General features: G+C 35.3%; 1 protein-coding gene across 1 annotated transcript in view; it reads left to right on the forward strand.

Annotated features, from left to right (window-relative positions):
• Positions 1 to 2,381: 2,381 nt before the first annotated feature.
• LOC145692332 (retinol-binding protein pinta-like) overlaps positions 2,382 to 14,152 on the forward strand; it is a 30,616-nt gene continuing 18,845 nt past the window's right edge. Inside the window, exons 1-4 of the mRNA XM_081767628.1 lie at positions 2,382 to 2,470; positions 8,169 to 8,332; positions 8,957 to 9,116; positions 13,137 to 13,386. Coding sequence (XP_081623754.1) covers positions 2,382 to 2,470; positions 8,169 to 8,332; positions 8,957 to 9,116; positions 13,137 to 13,386 — 663 coding nt within the window. The remainder of the gene's footprint in view (positions 2,471 to 8,168; positions 8,333 to 8,956; positions 9,117 to 13,136; positions 13,387 to 14,152) is intronic.

Raw genomic sequence — 14,152 nt, forward strand, 5'->3', positions numbered from 1 at the left:
ATTATTGAATAAAACAATGTCATGACGTCAGCACATAATAACAAATCTTTTTGGTCCAAAAAAAGCTATTCAGAAAATGTGGAGACCAACGATCCAATTAACGGTCAACCCTTCGTTCAGTCGATTTTGTCAAAGCAAGAACTGTGCATCGTTGGGATGTAGCTGATACACAGACCTCTCAGAATGTGTTCTGTGTTAACGGTTTTATGCCCTAATATTACGGTTTCGGTTTGAGTACAAAACCTTGCACTCGAATCTTCCCTTGGTCAAACCTCACCGTCCAGAATCACGAGTAATGAAATCTTGCTTAACACAAAACTATAGCATTCAAACTCGCGGGACGAAATCTCGCTAGTAACGAATATTCATAATGTCGCTGAATGTACTGTATAAAGCATTAGTATTGACAGGTTTGGTGTCAGTTTTGCGCGGCGGGGTTACTGATACAAAGGTCATAGTACAGCAGTAAATAGGGAGATACGGGGGGGGATACGTTTGCCCATTCAATAAATTTTGGAACGTGTGCATACGAAGAAATATTAAATTTTGGAAATTGTCAAAACTAAAAATTTGTAATGAAAGTGTAGAGTTCATATCTGTGAATTTAGTTGGTCCATCTAGTTCCCTTTTACAGGTGAAAACAATTGCCAAAAATAAATTTGGGTGGTATTTGACCTACTTTATACCCCTTCGATGAAGCTTTATAGTGTTATTTGATTATACAGTTAAATACAGATGTCCAATCTCCTTAAGACATGAACACATTTACACATCCCTCTTAAATTTCGGGAGGAGAACATTGGCTGACTCCTTCAATTTGGGAAATTGCCAAAACAACCAAATTTGGTAAATGTTCACTAGGATTCGAATATTTATTTCTGAAAACTTGATTTGTTTTGCTATTTTCCTTTTATGGATATAAAATTTCAAATATATGCGTAATTAATACGGTTCATGGGGAGCTAACCAATGATAATGGCCCTATTGAGCTTCGTACAGGACTCACTTCTCATTACATGTCAACACCCTGTGCACAAAGGCTCCTTCCTCAGACGAAATATTTTTTTCTTTTTTATTTAAGGCCTCCGCATTCCCCTGTCGTTGCCAATTACTTTTGGACTTATTATAGGGCAGTCGCAACTTTGGCTGTGCCTTTATTTTCTCTCATTTACTTTTATTTTCGTTTATCTCTATCTTTTTCGGGCTATTATTTCTTAGCAGGTTGAGGTGGGGTATATTTTCTAGCATGGCATCTAATACTTTAAACCATGCCCTTTAATGTTCCTTTTTCTTTTTTATTTACTTTCATATTTATTATTTTTTACAAAAACGGACAACCTTGTAAAAGAATGATACATATATACATAAGATAATTTTTTAATTTGTCATTCATTAAAATTTTCATTGCACTATTTTGGGCTGCTTCCTCTACCGCCACCTGAAAGTAAACTAAAAAGATATACATTAAAAACAATATAGCAAGAAGACACACAGTGCGTAACAAATATTGGTTTGTATACGTTTTTTCTGAGTTTTTCCTGTCTTTTATTATTTCTTTTTATGTTATTATTATTTTGTTTATTTCTTGAGATCGCACCAAACATTCATATTTAAGACACACAAATTATAATATGCCACTAGCACTGACACTAAACACTGAACAAAACGAAGGTAGCGTCTTTCTATCCCGGTTTTCATTCCAGGAACTTTTTATTTATTATTTGTAAACATAATTTTATATGATACATTTTCTCTAAATCTAGTTTGTGTTCTGTTCTCTCCTTCTTCTGTTTTCAATTATTCTATTCCACATGTTTCCCACTATGTGTTTTATCAATTTTTGGAACTTCTGTAGATTTATTTTATCCTGTCTGGTGTTTCCCCGTGTATCATTTCTGAGTTCGTTTCTGATATTTATTAGGGGAAGGCGTTGTACCTGTGAACACTTTTAGAGTTTTCGAAATTTTGGTGCTAATATTCAGCATTTTCCCTCCATTTTTGTCGTATATTTGCTATCAGATAGGATGATTTATAAACGTGTTACATAATTACAGTGGCTCTTATAAGATATAATAAGATCATATCCGTTTTGTTCACAGGTACATTATGGTCGTGCACTATTGAACAGACCCTCTTGTACCTTTGAACAAAGTGATAATTACAACGTTTCTGCGGCAATAATATAAAAAGCCATAAATATTAATAGTTCTAAATTGGAATAAAAAGTTTAGCTATAAAAAGTTTGTCAGAATTGAAATGTATATTAATTTAATTCAAAATGGAAGAGAAGTTCTAACAAAAACTTGTGAACAATAAAGTTCAGCATAAACAACTCTTAACATAACCTTACCCTACAATCTTAGCAATTCCATAAATGTCAAATGTCTTTCCAGGGTTGTTTAGATGCCATGTATCTACCGCTTTGTATGGTACAAACACAGTTTTGTCCAATGGCTGTAACTTGCTTCAGGTATGTGGAGGCAGTGTCACCATTATTGTCCCAACTTCTCATTCGCCTTCAATTGCTTGCAAACTAAGATGATATTCGTCGTTCAAGGCATCCAGAATTCGTTGATATTTTGTTGGCTTTGTATGACTGGTGAAATGGTCTAAAAACTGAGGAAAACAATTTTCATTTGTCCAACCACTAGGATTTGCCGCTCCAATCGTCCCACTAAGTGCCCTCTTTAGCTTAAAATGTTTTAGATTTACCCTGGGAAAAATCAACATAGGTGGTACGTGGTTACCGAAGGCATTTACTTCCGCTATCATTGTCACTGTTTTCCATGTTCAGCTGAAGTTGGTGCGCAGACTTCCTTCATTTCTTTATGGGATACAATACTTCTGAACTGTTGATAAGCCTGTTTCGGTCTACATTATATATCCAATCTTTTGAGATTGGTACGTAACGGTGGTGTGCTGATTGCCACGGGTGCTGGCTGTCACAGCCAATTATTGGTGCTAATTGCCACGACTAGCGCTGATTGCCAATGTCAAGGTGCTGGTTGCCATGATGGTGTGCTGACTGCCTCGAGCCTGAGAGAAAGTTGCTAGATGTAACATTACCGGACGCCAAGAAGCATAAACGAAACATGATGAACTTTAGGATCGTGTTGTTCAGACGAACTCCTAACAAACGTAAACAGGTCTCTGTATGTACTTTCAGTTTTGTCAGGGTGCGGTACGATTGGTACAAAATTGGTATAATTTATGTGTTCTCACTTGAACTCCCAATGTCAGCATGAACTGTGTACAGCTTAGCAAATTGTTTCGAGCAGCTCTTGAAAGTTCCATCAAAAAAACACTGCTGGCTGTCCCTCACAAGGGAAGTTCAGAAGAAAGCACTCGCTTTCAGACAACAAGCTAATAAAATTTCTGTACGGTTGAGAACTGTTCGAGATATTCAACTTGGAAGTTTATATGAGAAGAGAGTAGGTGCATTTAAACGCGTTAAATACAACATAATTAGCAACAAATATTGACATAAGAATTGAAAGCTATCGGAAGTAACAGAAAAAACTGTTTCGCAATAACTAACGGATTTGTTAGATACAATTAGTCATTATATTGTTCACAATAATCATAAGTTAGAGATGAAAATTGATCATTGTTGTTCTTCTGTTCTATGAACAAACGACGCAGACAAAATACTTCCTTGCACCATGAACATTTTATATGTGTAATTGCGTTTTATCCGTCAAGGAAACAGTTCGCAGAACCAAAGCAGAAAGCAAATTCGACAAGTGATTCAAAATGTATAGGCCTATAATTTGTTCGTGACCTACCTGAAACCAAACTGAAACAATCCAATGTATCGCGGTAATCGGAACTCATTCGTATGGACACGAACTTTATTTGATTCTTTCGTTGATACATCATAATGTCCGGATGAAGTTTCATACCATGTACAAATCTCCTGCCTTAATCTTTGATTGATCGGAATCCAACCACATCAAGTGGTTATACAAATCGTGCGCAGTTCTTTGGTATCTTCTCAACCATTACGTCTTTGCCATCCGTCATGCAACTTGTAATGGACAATTTGTCTGTGAATGGACCCCAGTGATCAAGCAGCAGCATGCTCAAACCATGAGGCTTCTCCACTCCGCGTTTCAATGTGCATCCACTCACTTTCTCATATAAACTTCCAAGCTGAATATCTGTTCTCAACCGTACAGGAATTTTATTACCTGTTGTAATCAGTATGAATTAGTCTTTCAAATTGCATGCTTAGTTTCTCTGCAGGCGAGTGCTTTCTCGTGAACTTCCCTTGTCAGCGCTGGCTTCAGATCATCATATCCAAAACACAAAATCCGTTTATCTTGTTCTAATCTATCGTACCGCAGAAAGGAAGTTTCGTCTTCGAAGCGAAGATGATGCTCCGGAAAGTCTAGTTCCTTAGACGTGGAATTGTTTTGGTTTATGCCAAGAACTGTCCTCCTAGCATTGTTTCAATAGCCTTTCCAGTGACTATAGGAAAACATTATTAGGGTGAATAAATACACTAATTTTACTATATACTGATCTATTAAATAATACAATAAAACAATTAATTTAAACAAACAAATGTGCAAATTGTACATATAACAGAAAAGACAGTCCCTTTATAAACGTCCAAGCGTATGTCGTTCCACTTAGTGAGCAATATTTTAACTTACTGGATGCCACCTAGATTTACTGTGACTCATACTAAATTTATAATGATTAATAAATTTAGTATGAGGAATTAATTCCGCTCTTTCCAAATACATTTTCTCTCAGGTGCGTGGCAGTCAGCACGCCGTCGTGCCAGCCAGCATTTGATATTAGCAATTAGCGCCTGTCGTGGCAATCAGCACCAAACCGTGCGTAACTACGTAGAACCCCTGTTAAAGTTTCGAAGAAGCAGTTTACGTTTTCATGATTAAAGCTTGCGGATCGTACAAGACTAGTTGCTCCTGGCTCCCTCAATGAAAGTTCCTGTTTCTGTCTTTTCAGAAACAAGCGCATCTACTCCTCACCTGCAATTTCGTTCAGATCCCACTGAGTTCTGTCATTCGTCCTCTTAGCAACGGCAAAATTGTAAGCTAATTCTCTTTTTGATACTTTTTTTTTTTTTTGCTTAAACCATCTTTGCATATGTCTCCAGGTACTCTGCAAGTTCTCTCTCTTCACTCTCAGAAAACACCCTATTTGTATCGTATCTAGCACTGTATGAAAAAGTTTCGAAGTTCCAGACTTTAAGTATATTGTCACATGTTTATGAAGAGCAACTAACTTTACTTTGTATATCCTGCACGTTTCACGAAAAGAGATTCGTCTTTTCGGAGACGCAGTTACGGCAACAACAGCTGTATTCATAGCTTCAGGATCAATGGGCTCTCATTTTTACCTGTCTTACTTCTCGGCTTTTTACCTGACACAAATGTAAAAAGAAACGAATACTTAGAAACTACTTAAAATTATAACTAATAACTTCATAATCTAACTTAACCCATATAAAATATTTCAAATTGTTTTAACTACTTACATCGTGTGCCTTTAAACAGTATTATTTATTGTTCAAAGGTACACGATGCTTTAATGTTCATAGGTACAAGAGGGTCAGCATTACGAAAAAAAAGTTCTCCATTAGCTTAAATAATGCACAGAAGTTAAAACTATAAATACTATTGTACTCAAGAATGATACTATCCCAAGTTTGGAAAAATAAATATCACGAGTTGCGAAAACCGAAGAGCAAGAAACTCCAACGGTAACTACAAAAAATCTTCCTTTTTGGGGTGAAAAATTAAAAGGAAGATTACTCGCCACAACACTCAGTAAACAACAGCCAATCGCGTTTGTAGTGCCCTTTTTCATTTATTCTTCCAAATGAATTTTAATCACTGCACCTAGATAGCTCTCAATTCGAGAAAAGCACAGGTGTTCAAAGGTACATTGTTTCAAAGGTACAACGCCTTCCTCTATATCTTCCCTAGTCCATGTTACATGTTCGGGTGTCTCGGCCATTCCGCAGATGCATGTCTGATTTTCTTCTATTGTGATCCTATATAAATATGACTTAAAAGGACCATGGCCAGAAAGAGTCTCCATAGTCTCTTTATTTAGGTTTGGCACCTCTTTCCTTATTTGTATCGTCGGTATGTATTCTTTTAGTTTCTGTCCTTTACTTGAGCTTTCCCATTCCTGTTGCAATTTCCTTTCAATAATTTTATATAACTGTTTCGTTATTTGGAATTTGTCCTTGTATTTCTAAAATTTTTGTAATTTCGTTATTTTTCGTCCACATTTCATAAGCCTGTCTTTGTACCTGGAAATGTATTGGTTCTTCCTGAGCCAGTACCTGTAGAGCCTCCACTGACATGGTTTTTTATTACATCCAGCGTTCTTACAAGTACCCCTCTTTGCGCCCGATTTATTGTTTGTCTCAGTTCATAAAAAGTCTATGGCACCGACGAGTCAGACGATTCAGCAAAGCAACACAGGTGTCTGCTCGCTTTGCCTTCTGGTCCGGAGTCAAATCATGTGGGCCTCATCTTCCCAACTTCTAGTGCTTCCCAAGTTGATGGAGGTGCTGCCGAATGGTTTCTCCGCTCAGACTGAATTGTAGTCTCAGTTCCTCATCTGTCTGACCACTTCGCTTCAATTGCTTCCTGAAGATCTTCAATCTGTACATGTATTGGTGTTCCGGCAAGTGGTGCGTCTTCGAGTTGTTTCATCACCGCCCTTAAACCTGTTAACTACCGATGCACTGTCCGCGTAGTCCCGACACCTTCACCAAAGAAAGTATGGCATATCTTCCGACCCATTGCAGTGGCGTTTGATCCCAGTTTCAGCTCGTACAGCATACACCCCCTTATGATGCTCTTTGGAGATGCCATGTTCACTCTGTCCTTACGCAAGTTCACGGTGTAACTGAACTGTCACAACAGGATAGTATGTTGGATATACCCACACAACTGGTCTTCGCCTTATCTCCATTCGCATTGAACTCACGGTGTGAGAGCCAAGAGAACACAGACCTCCACAATAAGCGGCTGAACTTTCTTGGTTACCTTTATAATTACATAAATTTAGTTAATCTAACTTTCTCCTGGTATGCGAATTCCAAAAATATATATGTGGGTAATACATTTTTACCATGTGTTTGGTTTCTGACTTAACTAATCTGTTAAAATGTGATTTTATTTCAACAAACGACCATGTGTATAAATATAGAGGCTAAATTTATTTCCTCGTTATCTTCATATCCTATCCCAAATGTTTACTTCTATACATTGGACTCTTTGTTAGATTTGAGATTGTTTTTCATAAGAGGTATTCTTATAAAGTTGAAATAACCTTAAATGTTATTTATACTAGAAATCAAATCAGTGAACAAAGTAATGCTTATTATTAAAAACAAAAATAACTGTGTAACAGTTCCCCAACTAACTGAATATGTGGGCTTCATCAGACACTGTAAAAACAAGGAGTTGCATCTAAATATGTCAGAATCCCAGAAACTGGATCTCAATGCTGATTCGCTCGTCAGAACGGTCTCAGCCAATGATATCAAAAGTTGACAAAAGGGAAACTAAACACCAAGTTATGATTAAACATAAATATGCATAGGGAGACTGCAATATCATGGGCATAATGCATTTTAGCAAGCACGGTTTTATTTACATAGATGTAAGCAAGAAGGTCTACTTTTTAAACAGACAGTAGTTTACTAAAAATAAAGTACATTTCATGTATTTTACGTATTCCTTACACGATTTGAAAACAAATAGTTAAATATTCAATTCTGAAGTACAACATGGTTTATTTAGTACAAGTCTATTCCATTGATGTCACAAGTATAAACTTAATTATATGATTAATTATTTACTATCTCCTATTTTGATGGGAGAATCCACTTATCGCTAAAAGTATTTTATGTTTTAAGCTAACACATTCGACAACATGTGGATAATATTTTTATATTCGGAAAATATATATTATCTTCTGTACTACTACATTGTTAAGCACCACTTTAAGGATTTATTGTTTCAAATTCAGGTCAAGTTGCACCCATTAATATTTCTTATTCACATTGCATTTACTAAATCTTTTAAATACCATTTTATTTAATGCTTAGTCTTCGAAGCTTTTCACGTATTAACAAAAACATTAATTGTAATTTTCTTTATGAATTTTTGCAGGACTGGAGTTAGTAATTATACAACTATGTATCCAGAACTATTACCAGAATCGCAACAGCTTAGTCTTCTGAAGGAAATTGGTGAGGATACGGAACAAGTGAGAAAGGATCTTGAACACATCAGACAATGGTTAAAGAAACAACCACATTTACCAAATGATCTAAGTAAGTAGATAGTTAACGTTCACAATAAGTAGATAGTGAGGTTGAGATTATTTGATGACACAGAACAAAGAATTCGAGTTGATTGCTCTGTTGGTATGGAATAATATTCAGACTAATAGGGGGTTTGTGTTAGTGAGATATGTGAAGAATTTGAATATTAATCTAAAATATCTAGACGATAGAATATTAGAAGAGTATTAAATTTTAAATTATAATTTTAGATAAATATGGTAAACTACCGTAATTTACTACAGTTAAGAAAATGCAACACAACAAGAAAGGAGAGGAATATAATTTACAGTTGGTTGTATCTAGAACAAATGTCAAAACATATTATAAAATGTAGTTAAAAATGTGTTTTTCTTCGAATAAGACCACTGAATTTCATTCGTATTATGTTCTTATCTGCTGATTCATAAATACAAACACAACTGAATATAATTCTTTGATGACAAAATTACAAATATTAGAGAAAGATATACCTAGATTTGCATCTGTTCACGATTCACTTCTACGCAGTATTCGTTGTCTAGTTGGCAAGTAGTATAATAAGGATGTTACTCAATGTAAAATAATTTATTGTAAATTCGTTAAATAAAGCAATGTTATTGCATTCTGTTTTAGGTGACAATTTTCTGCTAACATTCCTTAGACAATCAAAGTATAAGCTTGAGAAAACAAAGACGAAACTAGACAACAATTTGACAATGCGAGGATTGATGCCTAGTTTGTTCAACGCCCGAGACCTACTTGATGTAAAGTTAAAGATGAACATGGAGCACAAGTAAGTGATACTGATCTTTCTTTGCATTATTATGTAGAAATTAAGTCAAAGAACTGAAACAAGCATTAATTCCGAAGTTAAAGAACTGTGGCAAACATTAATTTCGAACTTTCTCTTTACCATTATAATTATAGACATTTTCGTATTTTTAGGACTTCTCCAAGTATAAGTAGTGTACACTTATTGTCTATGCCATATTTTTAAACTTCCAGACTGCTTTACATAACTAATGAAAGTCTTATAGAATATTATTTTAGTTTAATATCTATAATGATGCCCTTTAGGCTAATGGGAGCGAATGAATTATGCAAATGAATGAGAATGTGAGAGAAAACCAACGGGCAAGATGATGTTCACTACAAATTCACTTGGGCGGAGATCGACACGGACCCCACACACCAGAGGTAAATGCTTTACTACTGAGCTACTGTATCTCCCCTTTAAAAGCGAGAAAGATGTATTTGATATTATGAAGAATAGATTTCATTTTCACCTTTTTTCCCTCTATTACAACAGGAAGTATTAGAAATATACCATTTGTGAGTTCAATATTAATCGAAACAGAGCAAAAACTGTAAAATATAAAGAATACTGTTATTCATGTGGATTTTACATCTCGAGAATACAATCTTTTCCTAATTTTTTAATTCTTCTAGAACCAGAAATCTGTAACAATGTTATTTGTTTAAATCTAGGAAAGTAAGTAGCTTCACTAAACAAGTCAGAGACGTAACAAGAAGGAATCTCATGGAGTTAAGACGGTGTGTGGAGATCGGATTCGGTTCACAGGTTTCATTTTGCATATTTGAATAGTCCATACTGTGTTTCTTGTGGGCTGCCTGTAAACGCACTTCTGTACAATGGTTGTCTTTGACATGTCTGTTTTGAAAGTTCATTTGTCCTGGTTTTTCAAGATTTCTGCTACTAACCACTGCCATTTTCAACGTGTTGTTACATAACCATATTTATTGCTTTTATGTGTCATCGCCTCCCATGTGTTGCCCACAATCTTTTGTCTCTAAGGCAGAGATGGAGGATGAGTGTATAGTGACTCTTGGTAGATCGCTCACGTTAACAGAAAGGATCCCACTTTCGATCCCAGTACAAATGAATTTGTGATGGAGAAGATCATCTCCATGTTTTTTTCTCTCTGGTGTTACTCCCATTCTCCACAATATTCATTGTATCGATTCTTCCAAAATTATTAAATATAATGAACCACTTGTCTCCTTTAGCTCACAAGCATTATCATGGATCATTAAACTGAATTATTTTAAAATTTCAGTTTATCCACTAGACTCATTCGCTGCTGCAGTTATTCGATCACGCGCAAAACACTAAAATATTCTTCCAAGCTGGAGGGCAAAATCGTGGAACATGAAACTGGAAGATTTTTTTTCCGTTGCATCACTTTATCTGCGTAAGTGCTAATAATGAGAGAAATTCTAAATCCGCAAATTTCCCACAGTTCTACGTTCTCACAAATTGGATAAATAAATTGGTCAGATTGGATAAATAACGTTTTATATCAATTGATAACAGATGGAAATAGTCGAGTTCCAGTTGCATTGCCCACTATATGATATATCGATTACCTTCTAATATTTCATTTCTAAGATCGAATGATGAATTGCTCATGTGTTGTGCAAATGAATAAAGACAATATAAGAAAAATAAGGAACGCACTTTTACATGACCTAAAATGTTTTATCGTGAAAGCAACGAAGCCAGTAATTTTGTGTTTGGAACGGCCATGAGGAATCATTTGATTTAGATTACAATGACTTTTTTTGTTGTCTTAGATGAGTTCAATACTTATTGCATGAGATTTTGTTTATGGAGCTCAGGGTCACAATTAAGTTGCAGTTTTGATATTTTCAGATGCTATCATGAATCTAATATTTTAACTCATATGAGTAAACCAGTATTACTCAAAGTGATAGTTAAAGCAATTGCCAATTCTAAAAGTGATCCTTTAAAATCCTTATGCATCAATAGTTGATTGTGAACTAAAAACTTTAAATATTAACCCAGTATGACATAAAGAAAAAGTATAGTTTTGTATACTCAGAGATGCATATTTTTGTATACAAAATATGCTGTTTTCAAATGGGCTGAATACAATTGTAACGTCCGTTATTGTAACTTACAAAGAAAATTTTATTTTTGAACACTATAGCTAATAATTGGGGCTATACCATTCGTACAATATTCGCATCGCGCAAGATACTTAGGCTAAAATTCATTAAATTCGAATAGGGATATCACATCTCACCTTTATAGAAAATTTTCTCAGAAATGCACTGAATATTTTATTCCTACAGTATCTTGATTCAGTTGATGTTGCAGGTAGAGACACCCACTGACGTTTTTCAAAGGAAGTGTAGTGGTAAGGGAATAACCAAGAGTAGTCGTGAATCAGGGAGAAATTTTAGGCTGATGAGGCAGCTGCACCGCAGAATCTTCCACCGTACCCCAATTGAAAACCTGAAGCAAAACTACTGTCGTGACTACACATATAGACCATGAAGCACAGATGCTCATAATACTCTATGTAAAAACAATTATTTTAGCCCTTCGCACACTATGACACTTCATCTGTCGGATACGCATCACATTTTTTTTTTTAATTTTCTGTAACAGTCTTGTTGAGGGGTAATGGAGAATTCATATTTGTTACAGCAATGGATGGGGCGCGGGACCTTCGTGACACTGTGCTTTTAACATACCTAGGTATATATTGTACGAAAATATGAAAAATAATGTTTTATAAGCACTTAGGCATAACACTGATACTTCGTGGCACTCCATATTGAAATTAACCCCTTACCGCATGCCATGCCATATATGGCACATACCCTTTCTACACTTTAGCTTTTTTGTGATTTATCAAAGGCATCAAATGACTGTTTTGTCTGTTGTGCAGGATATTGACGTGTATGAATAAGAGATTTTGGTGTTATCTGGCATGTTCTTTGTGAGTTGTATGTCACATATGGTGAGTTGTATGTATGTTTGTCACTTACTTATTTCTCGTCGGAATTAAGTGAAAAATCTAAAATTCAAGTATTAATTCATTTTTCAAGTTCCCATATGAGGATTTCCAATACTAATTTTTTTCGCTAAAAGAAAAAAATCATGCAGAAAGGGGTTAATAAGGAGAGGCCGCGAGGCATGAAGGTAATACCTCACGTAGTCAGTAACGGTTTTTGCAATATATACAGATTAGGCCCTGGATTTAGTTCGCGGCTCAAGGGGAACCGCAAACTCCAGGTGACATACGCACTCTTTACGGATGTGCCTGCACTTTGTCGTTCAAGACGGGCACAACATTAGAAAACTATTCATACTGTGATGAATAAATCTGTCAACTTTTATTTGAGTTCAATTTATATTAACTTATTGGTTTTACTTTAAATATTGTATTATTAATCTCAGATCCAGTAAATTATGAATTACTTAATTTATTCAAATTCACAGAAGAAACATTCCTCGTTTGAATCCAATCTTGTTCTGGCTAAAAACAGAGTCACATTCCCGCGACACATGAAGATCTAGCGTCTATGGCGTCGCAGGTGTGTGTCGAATATCAGACGCGCGACGAGACAGCCTGTGGCGCGTCTTCAAGGCACGAAGCAGTATAGTGTGCGATAGCCCCGCGCATTGCATAACGTTATTGTTGGTTTAATTTCAATTTACCACAGCTTTCAGCACTGCGGATATACATATATGAAACATAAACCTACAGCTTAACATGATGGATAACTTTATTAATTACAGTTATTCTTTAATTTATTTATGTAACATTTTATCTGACTTTGAATACACTAAAAACTCAATAACATGAGCATATGAGTATGTTATAGTGAGCGGGTAGGTTGACTTTAATAACATTTCTGCACTTATTTGAAAAGTTCTGATTTAATTACCTCTGTAGACACCAATAACAAAGACTCTGACTATCTCAATGACTTTTCCGTTGTCCAAATGAAATGTTCTAACGTCCTCTTCTCGTTTCAGTTTGATAGTGCCACTGCGGAAGTTAACGCCAGACGGCTACTGTGTTACCATCCATAAACTAACAGATGACATAGCTCTTTTCGATCCTGTGCTGTGTTGTAATTTATCACTTATGGTTCTGGACCTACTATACGAACTGGGAATATTGCGGAAAGGACTGATTACCATTATGGATTTCTCAACTTTAACATTCTCACATCTTCAGAAAGTTTCATTACCTTTACTAAAGAAATATTTATTTTGCACTCTGGTATGTAAAATATACTTTTTTAAAATTTCACTGCTTCTAAACGTATATTTCGGTAATCTTCTGCTGAGAATAAAACAAACTATAAGAACGGGCTCGTACAGTGATTAAGTAGAAATTATTTTTTAGCTTAAAATTAAAACATAATGCAATGATCACTTAAATGATAACTTAAACATTTCTTATTTTGAAATAAAAAAAGCATAACACACAACGAAAAATGAACATGAGATTTGAAAAATGGAAAATAAAAAGTATATATATATAGGGTATTTCAAAATAAGTGTTACAAGCCAATATCTCGCGAACTATACATCAAATAAGAAAAATATTAAGAGTCAATATACAATACAGAGGGGCCTAAAAATGAGGTTTCCCAAGCCCCCATTTGGGGAAGGGGGTGTACGTGAAATTTTAAAATGGTAACATAGGTCGAGTGATACCTCGTTCGAAAGAGCTTGGAAAATTGAACAATTTTTGTAGGAAACAATTTTTGATATGAGGCACCATTTTCAAGATGACCACCTAAGTTGGTCCTGTTTCAGATAAAATTTCCAGTACTTATAAATCCTATATTTGACTCACCCGATATATATATATATATCGGGTGTTAATGTACTATACCGACAAATTGTAAGAGTTGATTACTCACATCAAAATAAGAGAAAAAAGTTCATATGGACCTATGGCGAAAAAGGCATATTTTCAGAGCTAGGGCTTTCCAAAATCGCGAAGAAGCCAAATTTCAAAAGGCCCTATTTTGAATTCG

The sequence above is a fragment of the Thermobia domestica genome, chromosome 8 (genome assembly GCF_964235325.1).
Source record: "Thermobia domestica chromosome 8, izTheDome1.hap1.1, whole genome shotgun sequence".
NCBI classification, from domain to species: Eukaryota; Metazoa; Arthropoda; class Insecta; order Zygentoma; family Lepismatidae; genus Thermobia; species Thermobia domestica.